We start from the raw sequence: 17,023 nt of genomic DNA, 5'->3' as shown, positions 1-17,023 counted from the left end.
ACTCCAGCTCGGCATCTCTTCACCCTGCGGTCGGTTGGCAGCGGCAACTACGTCCAACTGAACATCAACCAGAACAATATCCACCCGCTGACTAAGCGATGTCGTGCTGTTAACAAAGCCACTTGCGTCACGCGTCTGCTGCCATGGTCCATTAACTCCAAATTTCGCAGCACTGTCCCAATGGATATGGTCGTCGAACGTAGTTGCCGCTGCCAACAGACCGCGTGGTGAAGAGATGCTGAGCTGCACTCCAGTCAAGTACGGTAGTTATAATTCGACATGGTATCACGGTACTATAGGTTTTAATTTTAATGTTGACTGTCCCTTACTCTGGCACGTTATAGTAATTTTATGCTTCTGAAGAAGGCTAGATTAATTTAGGCGAAACCTGGACGACGGTTCAATCCCACGTCCGGCCATCCTGATTTAGGTTTTCCGTGATTTCCCTAAATCGCTCCAGGCAAATGCCGGGATGGTTCCTCTGAAAGGGCACGGCCGACTTCCTTCCCCGTCCTTCCCTGATCCGACGAGACCGATGACCTCGCAGTCTGGTCTCTTCCCACAAACAACCCAACCCAACCAACCGAAACCTGGTAAAGACCAGAAAATTTGCGCAACTGAGGCTGATTCTTCAAAATATTAGTACTTAGAAGTGATAATCATTACTAAAGCATTCCAGATGCCGTGTTCCACCTTATCCAATGGGCATCTGTGATGACAGGAAGCAGCTTAGATGTCTTTGTAAGCTGTTCCCCTCTTATTGCTGAGTGTCATAGTTATCGTTCCGTGGTTGAACAATGCACCATGATGGATGGGATGTAAGGTATAGAACACTGCACTGGGGGCGAGTTTTCTCGTTGCAGCTTCCTCCGCATAACAGATGCTCGGTTGGAGAAGTAGTTAGGTAGCTACATAGAGCGAATTTCGCTAAGTGTAACATTAGAGAGGAGCATTGATATCCTCCATGACGCGTAACTTAAAGTCTCTCCCCTCAGAAGAAGATGGGACTCTAGAGAGGACCAGTTTACACATTCCCTTTTCCCATTCTGAAAACTGGGCTTGGTTAAACACACACAAAATTCCGCGGTGGCGTCCTATTGAAAGACTTGACCGGCCATCTAGCCATACGCAGTTACTACACTACTGGCCATTAAAATTGCTACACCACGAATATGACGTAATACAGACGCGAAATTTAACCGACAAGAAGAAGATGCTGTGAGATGCAAATGATTAGCTTTTCAGAGCTTTCACACAAGGTTGGCACCGGTGGCGACACCTACAACGTGCTGACATGAGGAAAGTTTGCAACCGATTTCTCATACACAAACAGCAGTTGACCGGCGTTGCCTGGTGAAACATTGTTGTGATGCCTCGTGTAAGGAGGAGAAATGCGTACCATGACGTTTCCGACTTTGATAAAGGACGGATTGTAGCCTATCTCGTTTGCGGTTTATCGTATCGTGAAATTGCTGCTCACGTTGGTCGAGATCCAATGACTGTTAGCAGAATATGGAACCGGTGAGTTCAGGAGGGTAATACGGAACGAAGTGCTGGATCCTAACGGCCTCGTATCACTAGCAGTCGAGATGACAGGCATCTTATCCACATGTCTGTAACGGATCGTGCAACCACGTCTCGATCCCTGAGTCAACAGATGGGGACGTTTGCATGACAACAACCACTTGTAGGAACAGCTGTAGCTGTACACGCCACCCAAGCACTGTTTGACTCAATGCCCAGGCGTATCAAGGCCGTTATTACGACCAGAGGTGGTTGTTCCGGGTACTGATTTCTCAGGATCTATGCACCCTAATTGCGTGAAAATGTAATGACATGTCAGTTCTAGTATAATGTATTTGTCCAATGAATACCCGTTTATCATGTGTAGCAATTTTAACGGCCAGTAGTGTATTACGGCGAGGCTTTACCTTGAGCAGGGCGACCAGCCCCTGGCGCGCGGTAGCGGCCGGTGCGGCGTCGGCGGCGGAGGCGGCCTCGTCGTCGTCCACGGAGAGCTCGATGCCGTCCAGGTGGTGCGCGTAGAGGCGGCGCGCGGCGTCGCGGGCCAGCGCCAGGCGTCGCGACGGCGAGGTGAGGGCGGCGCGCGCCACGGCGCCGCTCAGCCGCAGGCCCAGCACGGTCCGCAGCGAGGGGCTGCGCGCGCGCAGCAGCGACGCCCCCGACACGTCTGCCGACAGCCACACTCCTCGTAGTCACTGGCGCAGGGCACGGCAGGGGAGTGTTTACAGTGTTATTTTCTATAATTAGTGTACGGTGAGGAGACAGAAGTCGTGGGTTGCCTCCCAGTATCGTGTCGGACCTACTTTTGGCCAGCGTAGTGCAACAACTTGACACGGCACGGGTTCAACTCGTTGGAAGTCCCATGCGGAAATATTGAACCGTGCTGCCTCGATAGCCGTCCATAATTGCGAAAGTGTTGTCGACGCAGGATTTTGTGCACGAACTGACCTCTCGATTAAGTCACATAAACGCTCGATGGGATTTATGTCGGGCGATCTCGGTGGCCAAATCATTCTCTCGAATTGTCCAGAATGTTCTCTAAACCAATCGCGAACAACTATGGCCCGATGACATACTGCACTGTCACCCATAAAAATTCCATCATTGAATGGCTGCAAATGATCTCCAAGTATCTGAACATAATAATTCCAAGTCATGGTCAGTTCAGTTGAACCAGAAGACCCACTCCATTCCATGTAAAGACAGCTCACACAACTACGAGCGTGCCCAGTGCCTTGTTGGCGGCTTGGGTCCATGGCTTCGGGGGTCTGCGCCCAGCTCTAACCCTACCGTCAACAGAACCACTTTTAACGTCACCTGCAAAGCGTCGAATACAGCTTTGGCGTAACTCACCATCAGAGAGGTACTGGAACAACCCTAAAGAGGAGCTTGCTGAAGGATGTCACCTCCCATATAAAACATGGAAGGTCCTCAACAGGCTGAGAACTGGTGTATCCCGATCCAAGGTCAATTTGAAGAAATTGGATTTCTCCCCAGGAGATGATCTACGCAAATGTGGCTAACAGGAACATCATCAACATCTGCTCAACTGTAGAAACCTCCCAGCCTCCCGATGGACGATCTGGTTATCGCCAAACGGTGGAATTTTGGACGTCATATGGAATTTAATCATGTACTTATACTGTCTGTAAATTAATGTCATATGAAATTTAATGTGGTTCATGGTGTGGATTCCTGTAGTCATGTCCTAGTTCATGAACCACGGGCAACGTATGAGTGGCCAAGGAAGTGGTCCCGACAGTCGGGACACCAGTTACTTTGGAATAAGGCTGGGCATCTCGGAGATATTCTGAGTCGTGGTCACCTTTGTGCTCATACGGCAAAGACTACCAAATCCACCGGTTAGTCCCTCAGCCGTTAGGGGTAAAACCCAATGGGACTCGGGGCAAGTAAGGCTAGCAACCTGCTTCCCTGGTACTTTAAATATGATGCTGGCAACAATCAGAGCAAAATGCCTCGGACCTTTGGAGCTGACGGAGTCCCACCGGTAACTGACAAACCAGGGACTCCTAAGATACGACTTGGAAAACAAATGGTAATGAGATGGGGAGCTATTAATATCAATGGGGGCTACTCTGGGAAGAAGGTAGAGCTGGCAGAGGCTGCAAGTAAGATGGGGCTGGACGTTTTAGCTGTTAGTGACATTCGGGTAAGGGGTGAGAAAGAAGAGGAAGTGGGAGAATACAAGGTCTACCTGTCAGGAGTCAAAGCAGGAATAGCACAATGGGGTGTAGGGCTTTACATCAGGAAAGAAATGGAACCCAGCGTAGTTGCAATAAGGTATGTAAACGAACGACTGATGTGGATAGATTTGACAGTGTCTAGCAAGAAAATTAGGATTGTGTCAGTATATTCGCATTGTGAAGGGACAGATCAAGATAAGATGGATAGTTTTTATGTGGCACTCAGTGATGTAGTTGTTAGAGTAAAGGACAAGGACAGTGTTCTGCTCGTGGGTGATTTTAACGCCAGGATTGGAAATCGAACAGAAGGGTATGAAAAGGTTAAGGGTAAATTTGGAGAGGATATGGAGGCCAACAGGAACGGGAAACAACTCTTGGATTTCTGTGCCAGTATGGGCTTAGTAATCACAAACTCGTTTTTTAAACATAAAAACATTCACCGGTATACTTGGGAAGGCAGGGGAACCAGATCTGTCATTGACTATATAATAACAGATCAAGAATTCAGGAAGACTGTGAGGGACACACGTGCATTCAAGGGATTCTTTGATGACACTGATCATTATTTAATCTGCAGTGAAATTGGGATTGTGAGGCCGAAAGTGCAGGTGGTCAGGTCCATATGTAAGAGGATAAGAGTGGAGAAACTTCAGGATAAGGAAATCAGGCACAAGTACATAACAGCGATCTCAGAAAGGTACCAGTTAGTTGAATGTAGTCAATTACAGTCATTGGAAAAGGAATGGACAAGGTACAGGGACACAGTACTAGAAGTGGCTAAAGAATGTCTTGTAACAGTAGTGTGTAAAAGTAGGATGACGCAAACAGCTTGGTGGAATGACACAGCCAAGGCAGTCTGTAAAAGGAAAAAGAAGGCGTATCAAAAATGGCTACATACTAGAACCCAGGTAGACAGAGAAAGTTATGTTGAAGAAAGAAACAAAGCCAAACAGATAATTGCAGCATCCAAGAAGAAATCTTGGGAAGACTTTGGAAACAGGTTGGAGACTATGGGTCAAGCTGCTGGAAAACCATTCTGCAGTGTAATTAGCAGTCTTCGAAAGGGAGGTAAGAAGGAAATGACAAGTATTTTGGACAGGTCAGGAAAACTGCTGGTGAATCCTCTGGATGCCTTGGGCAGACGGAGGGAATATTTTGAAGAGTTGCTCAGTGTAGGTGAAAATACGATCAGTAATGTTTCAGATTTCGAGGTAGAATGGGATAGGAATGATGATGGAAATAGGATCACATTTGAGGAAGTGGCGAAAATGGTCAATAGATTGCAGTGCAATAAAGCAGCTGTGGTGGATGAAATTAAGTCGGAACTCATCAAATACGGTGGAATGTCAGGTCTTAAATGGCTACACAGGACAATTTAAATGGCCTGGGAGTCGGGACAGGTTCCATCAGACTGGACAAAAGCAGTAATCACACCAATCTTTAAACATGGAAACAGAAAAGATTGTAACAACTATAGAGGTATCTCTTTAATCAGCGTTGTGGGTAAAATCTTCTCAGGTATTGTCGGAAGGAAAGTGCGAGTATTAGTGAGGACCAATTGGATGAAAATCAGTGTGGGTTTAGGCCTCTTAGAGGTTGTCTGGACCAGATCTTTAGCTTACGGCAAATAATGGAGAAGTATTATGAGTGGAACAGGGAATTGTATCTATTTCTTTATAGATCTAGAAAAGGCATATGACCGGGTTCCTAGGAGGAAGTTATTGTCTGTTCTACGAGATTATGGAATAGGAGGCAAACTTTTGCAAGCAATTAAAGGTCTTTACATGGATGTCAGGCAGCAGTTAGAGTTGGCGGTAAATTGAGTTCATGGTTCAGAGTAGTTTCAGGGGTAAGACAAGGCTGCAACCGGTCTCCACTGTTGTTCATATTATTTATGGATCATATGTTGATAACAATAGACTGGCTGGGTGAGATTAAGACATGTGAACACAAAATAAGCAGTCTCGCATAAGCAGATGACTTAGTTGTGATGGCAGATTCGATTGAAAGTTTGCAAAGTAATATTTCAGAGCTAGATCAGAAATGTAAGGACTATGGTATGAAGATTAGCATCTCCAAAACGTAAGTAATGTCAGTGGGAAAGAAATATAAACGGATTGAGTGCCAAATAGGAGGAACAAAGTTAGAACAGGTGGACGGTTTCAAGTACTTAGGATGCATATTCTCACAGGATGGCAACATAGTGAAAGAACTGGAAGCGATGTGTAGCAAAGCTAATGCAGTGAGCGCTCAGCTACGACCTACTCTCTTCTGCAAGAAGGAAGTCAGTACCAAGACTAAGTTATCTGTGCACCGTTCAATCTTTCGACCAACTTTGTTGTATGGGAGCGAAAGCTGGGTGGATTCAGGTTACCTTATCACTAAGGTTGAGGTTACGGATATGAAAGTAGCTAGGATGATTGCAGGTACTAGTAGATGGGAACAATGGCAGGAGGGTGTCCACAACGAGGAAATCAAAGAAAAACTGGGAATGAACTCTATAGATGTAGCAGTCAGGGCGAACAGGCTTAGATGGTGGGGTCATGTTACACGCATGGGAGAAGCAAGGTTACCCAAGAGACTCATAGGTTCAGCAGTAGAGGGTAGGAGGAGTTGGGGCAGACCAAGGAGAAGGTACCTGGATTCGGTTAAGAATGATTTTGAAGTAATAGGTTTAAAATCAGAAGAAGCACCAATGTTAGCACTGAATAGGGGATCATGGAGGAATTTTATAGGGGGGGCTATGCTCCAGACTGAACGCTGAGAGGTATTATCAGTCTTAAATGATGATGATGGAATTTAATCATGTACTTATATTGTTTGTATATTGCTGTCTATCGGCTGTATATGTAAGTTATGTTCTGGACACGCGTAAATAAAAAGCTCTTACCAACTGAAATCGGGACTCATCTGACAAAGCCTCTTTTTCCAGTCGTCTAGGGTCCAACCGATATGTTCACGAGCCCAGGACAGGCACTGTAGGCGATGTCGTGCTGTTAACAAAGCCACTTGCGTCTTTCGTCTGCTGCCATGGCCCATTAACTCCAAATTTCGCGGCACTGTCCTAATGGATACGGTCGTCCTACATCCCACATTGATTTCTGCGGTTATTTCATGCAGTACTGATTGTTAGCACTGACAACACCACGCAAGCGCCACTAATCCCCATCGTTAAGCGAAGGCCGTCCGCCACTCCGATGTCCATGCTGAGAGGCAATGCCTGAAATTTGGAATTCTCGGCACACTCTTGACACTGTGGATCACGGAATACTGAATTCCCTAACGATTTCCGAAATGGAATGTTCCATGCGTGTAGCTGCAATGACTACTCCGCGTTCGAAGTCTGCTAATTCCCATCGTGTGGACATAATCACGTCGGAGTCCGCCTGCTTAACTGAGCGGTAACGTGCTCGCCTCACATACAAACGGGCCCGGGTTCGATTCCCGGCCGGATTGGAGATTTTCTACGCCCGGGGACTGGGTGTTATGTTGTCTTTATCATCATTTCATCCTCATCGCCGGCGCGCAAGTCGCCCAATGTGGCGTCGAATGAAATAAGACTTGCTCTTGCCGGTCGAACTTCCCCGAATGGAGCCTTCCGACCAACGCTGCCATACGCTCATTTCATTTCAATCACGTGGAAAACCTTTTCACATCAGTCACCAGAGTACAAATGAGAGCTCCGCCAATGCACTACCCTTTTACACCTTGTGTACACGATACTACCGCCATCTGTACACGTGCATGTCGCTATACCATGACTTTTGTCACGTCAGTGTATATCGTAATAAGTGTCCTTGGCTATATCTTCCCACAAATTTGAGGCTATAGGGGCATTTCGATTTTCATAAAAAAAATGGTGTTGCAGTAAATATTTGTGTTATTATGCCATGATTCCAATTAGTTCCCATAGAATTGATGGTTACGGGCTATTTAGGCGAGAAGAAATAAATTATTTACTCAGAAAAAATGGTACTAGTATTGGAAGACAAACAAGCATTAAGACCAATTTAGATACTCAAAGTTATTCGTGTACATATTTAAGAGAATTCCCCATCTTAGCCTACTCGCTTTCGAAAGAACTCGCGATTTTGACTAACACAAACAAAAATTATTTGCCCCAGGCGTAAAGAAGGGACCCAAACTTTATCACCTTAATAGGTTAGGACCTGTATAAGCCACGAAAGATTATGAACTAGTCTAAAAATTGGTAGATATACAGGGTGTCTCAAAAGTACGTTAACACCTGGAAATTCAATACTTGACGGAATAACGTAAGTAGAGAGGTAAAAATTGACTCATATGCTTGAAATGACATGGGGTTTTATTGAAACAAAGAAGTGCAGAAAATGACCAACAGATGGCGCTTCAAGTGATACAAAAGCGATAATTAGCATAACAGTTGATTTTTAGCAAAGACAATGTTCTCTATAACAAATGCTCAGCATGTTGGTCGTCATTCATAAACAATACCTGTAGTCGAGGGACAATGTTGTGAACAGAACTGTGCAGCATGTCAGCACGTATGGTGAGAAACTCCGACTTCAGGTCACGAATGGTCTGGGGACCTGGAAGGCCAAGCGCGACGGAAGTGGTGGCTCAGCAAACGATCCTCACCAAACGATACGCGCAAGAGATCTTTCACACGTGTTGCAATATGGGATGGAGCGCCATACTGCATAAAAGTTGTACCCTCAAGCAGGTGTTTATCAGCCAAGCTAGGGATGATGCGATTTTGTAACATACCGGCGTACCTCGCACCCGTTACCCTCACAGTGTGAAAAGCAGCGCCCCGCATTTCATCGAAGGAAATGGGTCCGATCACGATTGATGTAGTAAGTCCACACAACACCGTGACTCTCTTGTTGTGCTACTGGTTTCGACAAGTGTTCTAAGAATTTCGGTACCCCAAACTGTTCAGTTGTCAGTGTTGACATACACTGGGGCGCTTCGTCGGTCCAGCGTCTTCTTTTGGCCTGTTTTTGCTCTCGTTTCTGGTATTGAAACAAATGTGTGTCGTGTTTTACCTCTCTACCTATATTTTCCTATGAACCAGTGAATTTTCAAAAGGTAACAGACTTTTGGTCACGCTGTATATTCCTGAATTTATTCTCTTCTCGCAGGCAATTTGCACTAGCTTGTTATATTATAGTCAGTATTTGACACAAGTATTAACGCTGCAAATACAAATATACAGATAAGTGTTTGTAATTTCGTCCTCCGCTCATTACCATGAATTATTTGAAGATCATGAACGAACAATGTTTCCAACTATTTTCAGCCTTATAAACAGGTGTCACATATGAATTCGTAAATCTGTGCAAATGAAGAGCATTATACAGATAAGTGTTTGTAATTTCGTCCTCCGCTCATTACCAATGTTTCCAACTACTTTCAGCCTTATAAACAGGTGTCACATATGAATTCGTAAATCTGTGCAAATGAAGAGCATTATACAGATAAGTGTTTGTAATTTCGTCCTCCGCTCATTACCATGAATCATTTGAAGATCATGAATGAACAATGTTTCCAACTATTTTCAGCCTTATAAACAGGTATCACATATGAATTCGTATGTCCGTGCAAATAAAGAGCATGTTTCGTGATGGGAAACCAAGCATTTCGCGCAACGAATTCATTTCTCTCTTCGTGATTATCGGATGATTTAAGATTATCAAAGACAGCTTAATCTTTATCACAACCTTTGTTTTCAGTGACATACAGGTAGTCACTTTCACTAGAGTCTTAGGATTTTCTCTTGACTACCTCGGTTTTCTTTGGGAAGCAAGAGAGATCTCACTTTTCTTGCGAGATAGGTCCTTTTTCTGCCTAGTTATTTCTATAATATTCTTTCAACATTGATTGTGGCATTTTAAATGATATGCTTGAACGTTTGTAACCCAACCACTTCACCTTCATTGACTTGTTGCATGACTCCTTTTCCCTCTGCTTAAGTTTCCCCGTCTAAAAACATTGCTATAATCTTTATAAATAGTAAAGAACATCCAATTTTAGTAATAGTTCCAAAATAGGCACTGCGAGGGGAGACGAAATTACGAACATCCCCAGATTTAATACAACGACCTCTACACTAGTATACGTCAGACGCTTGACTATAGAGATTACAAACCAGAAACTGGAACACACGACTGAAATAAAGCCCATTATTAGAAAATAAATCAGTATTCATACCAGGAATAGCAACCTGTTAATCTGGCTGCTGCACTAACTCACTTCAGTGTAAAAAATGAATTCCCTTGTACACTGAAGCTAAACGTGGTGCACACAACAGACTCTAAACAATAAAATGGAAAGGGGTCACTCATGTCTGCGCAGCTAAACCTCGGTTATCAATGGTGAAAACCGAAAATACCCCGGGAGACGATATTAGGAGCTTATGAATTACATAATTCATAAGCCCACTTCTTACACTCTTAAACACTAGTATTTGTCCTTAGCTTTATTGTTAAATAGTTCAGGGCAAATAAAACAATCAGAAACATCATCATTCTCCTCTACACTAATTGAGATTTTTCTTTCTTTCTTCTTTTTTGCATTCTTGTTATTTTCAGTTACTCTTCTAAATAGACACTCATCGACTTTTTTTACCTGCATTTCAGCTTGTTCTTCAAACTTCCTTTTAACTGATAATGTTGAAATTTCTGTATCTCTCTTTCGGGAAACAACCACCACCAAAATTTTTGTGACAACCAACCCCAAACATGCATTTCAAGCAAAAACTGAGCTAGAAAACCGTACCCTGAATCTAACGTCAGTGTTGATATACACTCCTGGAAATTGAAATAAGAACACCGTGAATTCATTGTCCCAGGAAGGGGAAACTTTATTGACACATTCCTGGGGTCAGATACATCACATGATCACACTGACAGAACCATAGGCACATAGACACAGGCAACAGAGCATGCACAATGTCGGCTCTAGTACAGTGTATATCCACCTTTCGCAGCAATGCAGGCTGCTATTCTCCCATGGAGACGATCGTAGAGATGCTGGATGTAGTCCTGTGGAACGGCTTGCCATGCCATTTCCACCTGGCGCCTCAGTTGGACCAGCGTTCGTGCTGGACGTGCAGACCGCGTGAGACGACGCTTCATCCAGTCCCAAACATGCTCAATGGGGGATAGATCCGGAGATCTTGCTGGCCAGGGTAGTTGACTTACACCTTCTAGAGCACGTTGGGTGGCACGGGATACATGCGGACGTGCATTGTCCTGTTGGAACAGCAAGTTCCCTTGCCGGTCTAGGAATGGTAGAACGATGGGTTCGATGACGGTTTGGATGTACCGTGCACTATTCAGTGTCCCCTCGACGATCACCAGTGGTGTACGGCCAGTGTAGGAGATCGCTCCCCACACCATGATGCCGGGTGTTGGCCCTGTGTGCCTCGGTCGTATGCAGTCCTGATTGTGGCGCTCACCTGCACGGCGCCAAACACGCATACGACCATCATTGGCACCAAGGCAGAAGCGACTCTCGTCGCTGAAGACGACACGTCTCCATTCGTCCCTCCATTCACGCCTGTCGCGACACCACTGGAGGCGGGCTGCACGATGTTGGGGCGTGAGCGGAAGACGGCCTAACGGTGTGCGGGACCGTAGCCCAGCTTCATGGAGACGGTTGCGAATGGTCCTCGCCTATACCCCAGGAGCAACAGTGTCCCTAATTTGCTGGGAAGTGGCGGTGCGGTCCCCTACGGCACTGCGTAGGATCCTACGGTCTTGGCGTGCATCCGTGCGTCGCTGCGGTCCGGTCCCAGGTCGACGGGCACGTGCACCTTCCGCCGACCACTGGCGACAACATCGATGTACTGTGGAGACCTCACGCCCCACGTGTTGAGCAATTCGGCGGTACGTCCACCCGGCCTCCCGCATGCCCACTATACGCCCTCGCTCAAAGTCCGTCAACTGCACATACGGTTCACGTCCACGCTGTCGCGGCATGCTACCAGTGTTAAAGACTGCGATGGAGCTCCGTATGCCACGGCAAACTGGCTGACACTGACGGCGGCGGTGCACAAATGCTGCGCAGCTAGCGCCATTCGACGGCCAACACCGCGGTTCCTGGTGTGTCCGCTGTGCCGTGCGTGTGATCATTGCTTGTACAGCCCTCTCGCAGTGTCTGAAGCAAGTATGGTGGGTCTGACACACCGGTGTCAATGTGTTCTTTTTTACATTTCCAGGAGTGTAGAATAACATCCTTCAAATTTTTGAAAACAAAAGAAAACCAGATAGGATACAGACTTCACGGAGTACACAGTGCATAATTTGTGTTAATTACATCAGTTAATGAATAGTTACTGTGAAAAACGCAAAAATATCATTAAAATTCGGAAATTTGTCGCCAGAAACTAGAAACTGGATACACCCTATTCAGAATATTGTGATGTTCTGAGGCTGGAGTTTAGACCGTAGCAGCGACTGAGAACTTAGATTAATGACAACCAAACCATGTGACACCACATTCATCTTAGTAGTCTCTTGTACGTTTGAAGTTCACTGTCAGAAGCTTGTAGAAATTGTAAATGTGTAATGTTATTAATTAATTGTTCCACAAGAGCTGTTCCTTGGTAGTATTTTATTTCACCGGACTAGTTGCGTCGTTGCCCATCATTAGCGGTATGTGTGTTACACAAAAGACACAGTTTCTTGTAATAAGTTACTTACAGTGTACATTGTAGTGTTTTACGCAGATGTGCCATTTTCTTTTTAAATTCATTTTAATTCGACTTACCTTATGTAACAATGGAAAATTTTACTGAAATGCAGGAGGATCTGCAGCGAATTGACGCATGGTGCAGGGAATGGCAATTGAATCTCAATGTAGACAAGTGTAATGTGCTGCGAATACATAGAAAGATAGATCCCTTACGATTTAGCTACAAAATAGCAAGTCAGCAACTAGAAGCAGTTAATTTCATAAATTATCTGGGAGTACGCATTAGGAGTGATTTAAAATGGAATGATCATATAAAGTTGATCGTTGGTAAAGCAGATGCCAGACTGAGATTCATTGGAAGAATCCTAAGGAAATGCAATCCGAAAATAAAGGAAGTAGGTTACAGTACGCTTGTTCGCCCACTGCTTGAATACTGCTTAGCAGTGTGGGATCCGTACCAGACAGGGTTGATAGAAGAGATAGAGAAGATCCAACGGAGAGCAGCGCGCTTCGTCACAGGATCATTTAGTAATCGCGAAAGCGTTACGGAGTTGGTAGACAAACTGCAGTGGAAGACTCTGCAGGAGAGGCGCTCAGTAGCTCGGTACGGGCTTTTGTTGAAGTTTCGAGAACATACCTTCACCGAAGAGTCAAGCAGTATATTGCTCCCTCCTACGTATATCTCGCGAAGAGACCATGAGAATAAAATCAGAGAGATTAGAGCCCACACAGAAGCATACCGACAATCCTTCTTTCGACGAACAATACGAGACTGGAATAGAAGGGAGAACCGATAGAGGTACTCAAGGTACCCTCCGCACACACCGTCAGGTGGCTTGCGGAGTATGGATGTAGATGTAGATGTTTGATGTTCTGTAGCATGTCCTAATGACAATATTTCTTAATAGTCATGTAGTAATACGATTATATGATTTATATGTGCATATATGTAATCAGCATAAGGAATATTTTGCGAAATGTGTGCAATTGTCATTGGCAGTTCTGTACACGCAAAGAAACGCCGTGTAATGCTACTTATGATACGTATTATTTCTGTTAGCAGAAGAAAGATCTAAAAAACAAGTCATCGAAAATTTCGCTAGTATACTTTAATGAAAACACATTTGTTTGTTCTGCTAACATAGGTAATACAAATTAGAACTAGCATTATATATATTGTATGACGTATACCAAAAGTAATCCTTGCATTACAGCAATTTCCAATGCCTATGCCGGTTACTTTTATGTGTATATAAATCATGAAATGATATTATTACATCAGAGTTATGAACTATTGTCGTTGGCATACGCTATAGAACATCACATACAAGGCAAGTCGAATTACAATGAATTGAAAAATCACATATGCATAAAACACTACATAGACTAGAGCATTGTTCCTTTTCTTTTTTTTGTGTAGTTATGATAACAGACATCGGACGGATTCAAAGACCGACTACTATGATCGTAACAGTTTGATTTTAGCCCATACGAAAAGTGTAATAGGAATGCTAGGGGAATTTAAAAGCGAATCGCTGAAAGAAAGATGCCGTAGTTCTCGTGAAACCCTGTTGGGTAAATTTAAGGAACCTGCATTGGAAGATGACTCTACGACCCATATACTCCCACTATCGCGATCTCGCGTAGAGATCGTGAGAATAAGAGGAGATAGATTAGGTGCGTACAGAGGCACATAGCACATAGGCAGTCATTCCCTCCTCCCTCCCTACCCCCACTCTCACCTCCCCACCATCTCGCCTCTCTGTACGTGAATGGTACAGAAAAGAAAATGTGTAATACTGGAACGATGTAGCCTGCGTCATGCACTGTACAGTGGCTTGAGGGTTATACAAGTATATCTACGTCTACATTTGGAAGCCACCATAGTGAACATGGTGGAGAATGCCTTGTACGAGAGCTAGTCATTCCCTTTCCTGTTCCACCCGAAGTTGGACTGAGAGAAACATGACTGCCTGTACTACCCGATCAGAAGAATCCGGACACTTCTATGTAACGCGGGATTAACTATTAGATGTCATGAGAGGTGGTCCCGGCAGTATAAAATGAGGTAGGGATGTTGTGTTGTCAGTAGAGAATCTGTATGTAAAAAGTTCGGTAGACTGCCGACCCCGTCAATTCTCCCGCTTTTAAATACGAAAACAGATGTATTGACGGACTCGATCTGTCTTCATCGTGTTGCTAGGGATACGTCCAAGAGAGAAAGGTCGGCTAGTAAGAGAACGTCATACGGGGATTTTGAGCACAGAAACTTGAAATTGTGGTGGAAACTTGCATTTCATTGTTTCCTTATGTATGTTAAAATTATCGATATCGCTAGGTGTGAAGTTCGTAGTGTAATATGGTCTTTGAATGCAGAAAAGTCTAACATGTCTAAATGTCATGATTCCTCAAGTTTTCTAGGTGTGATTGATTAATAGTGATCTTCCGGGTGCTCAGCCGAGTTGTTTCACTTTTCTGCGCGTTATTTTGATGACCGATCCAGCCATCTTCTTCAGGTGCTGCGAGTTTTGTTGTTACGTGTACTCGCTGCCTGGACTCCAACCAGACTATAAGCTACTATTGGTCTCACGCCGCCATTTATAGGCGATTTCGATTCCCGACATTCACTCCGTCCTTCGATGCTCTTTTGCCGTACAGACCACGCACTGATTCTCTGTGGAGTGCAAATTCCCTCAGTGTTTTTAACTGTGGTACATGCGATGGTGCCGGCAGAAGTGGCCGTGCGGTTAAAGGCGCTGTAGTCTGGAACCGCAAGACCGCTACGGTCGCAGGTTCGAATCCTGCCTCGGGCATGGATGTTTGTGATGTCCTTAGGTTAGTTAGGTTTAACTAGTTCTAAGTTCTAGGGGACTAATGACCTCAGCAGTTGAGTCCCATAGTGCTCAGAGCCATTTTTTACATGCGATGGTCGACGACATGTTAGTGTATTAATTTCCGGCAAAGGACGCATGGATGCCGGGAGTCTAATTCGGCTATAAATAACAGCATGTGACTAACAATAGCTCACGATCTGGTTGGAGTCCAGACAGCGAGTACGCATAACAGCAAACTCGGAGCATCTGAAGAAGACGGCTGGGTTGGTCATCGAAATACTGTGCAGAAAATGGAAGCAACAAATAGAATGAGCGCCCGGAAACTCCTATTAAAGCGCCAGGGACTCCAAGGGCATCATCACGATCCGCAACAAAAAAAAGCAACAAAACTGTTATGGAACCAAAAAGGCTATAGCCACAGTGTTTTAGGATCGAAATAGCATCCTGCTCATCGACTTTATTTCCAGAGGAGAGACCACACATACAGAAGGTGTGGTATCGATAGATACGATGCCACAACGTAGGTGTGCTTTGCTAGGTTGGCACTACGACACGGACACCGACGACAGCGCCCTCTAGCCGGCGCTGTGCAGCTCTATGAGCGCAGCTTTAGATTCTACCCATTTGATTCCGAGTAGACGACCAAGCAACATTGTTTCTATTTCATAGTGGGCGAGCCACTACAGATTTTGCCTGTGTAACTTTTGTGAGCTTTGGTACATTCGGCTTCGCACCTATGTGCTCCTCTGTGCAAAGTTAGGTATTCACATTATCTATTTACGTTAATATTGTTGTGATATAGTAAAACCATTTCTAAGAGCAGTACCCCGAGATTTTTACCTCACCTGCTCCTACTCGCTTCCTACATTCGGCCTACCCTTCAGTTTACAGGAGCAGACCCACGAGCCGCCTACCAGGCGGGATGTGGTTCAAATAGCTTTGAGCACTATGGAACTTAACATCTGTGGTCATCAGTCCCCTAGAACTTAGAAATACTTAAACCTAACTAACCTAAGGACATCACGCACATCCATGCCCGACCCATATTCGAACCTGCGGCCGTAGCGGTCGCGCGGTTCCAGACTGTAGCACCAGGCGGGATACAAAAGAAGTCTACTGTCAGACCTTTCACCGACTGCGCCGTTCCGTTGGAAACAAAAAGGCGTGTTCTATCGTCAAGCGGCATCGTACTTCTTCACGATAACGCTCGCCTGCGTCCTAATGATTGACGAACGATTTATTTCGGTAGTTTAAGTCGGAAGTTTTTGAACATCCGCCTTGTGGATTGGACTCGGCCCCGAGTGATCACCATCTTATTCCCAAACTGAAGGGTTGTTTTGGCGGAGGGCACTAAGGAAATAACAGTGAAAACAAAGAGGACATTAGTGACTGTTTCAACGACTCAGTGGCCACTGGGAATGCGTGAAGTATAGGAGAGCTCGTGGAGTGCTACGAAGACGTAGGAAAATAGCTAAGATACCGGAATATGTTGTAAAATTGGTTTTCTTTCTTTCTCTTGAGAAAAATATATGGAGAACGAAATGATCTTTTCTTTTAGAATAACCCCAGAACATTGTAAGTGGTGATTGTAACTCATCCACGAAAGAAGTTTCTTATAAGGCGCTTGTTCGCCCGATTCTTTTATTTGGGGTGCCCATCAAATAGGACTGATAGAGGAGATACAGAAGATCCAACGAAAAGCTGCGCGTTCGTCACGGGATCGTTTAGCTGGCGAGAGAGCGTTACGGAGATGCTAAACAAACTCCACTGGCAGACGCTACA

The 17,023-nt window shown here is 44.9% G+C and overlaps 1 protein-coding gene across 1 annotated transcript in view; it reads right to left on the bottom strand.

Annotated features, from left to right (window-relative positions):
• The window catches only part of LOC126235103 (uncharacterized), a gene marked incomplete at its 3' end in the record, with an annotated part of 217,158 nt that overhangs the window by 99,193 nt on the left and 100,942 nt on the right, over window positions 1-17,023 (bottom strand). The window contains exon 4 of the mRNA XM_049943837.1: window positions 1,932-2,191. Coding sequence (XP_049799794.1) covers window positions 1,932-2,191 — 260 coding nt within the window. The remainder of the gene's footprint in view (window positions 1-1,931; window positions 2,192-17,023) is intronic.

The sequence above is a fragment of the Schistocerca nitens genome, chromosome 2 (genome assembly GCF_023898315.1).
Source record: "Schistocerca nitens isolate TAMUIC-IGC-003100 chromosome 2, iqSchNite1.1, whole genome shotgun sequence".
In the NCBI taxonomy this organism is placed as follows: Eukaryota; Metazoa; Arthropoda; class Insecta; order Orthoptera; family Acrididae; genus Schistocerca; species Schistocerca nitens.
Note: the sequence above shows the minus strand (reverse complement) of the source record. Positions and strands in the feature narration are given on the sequence as shown.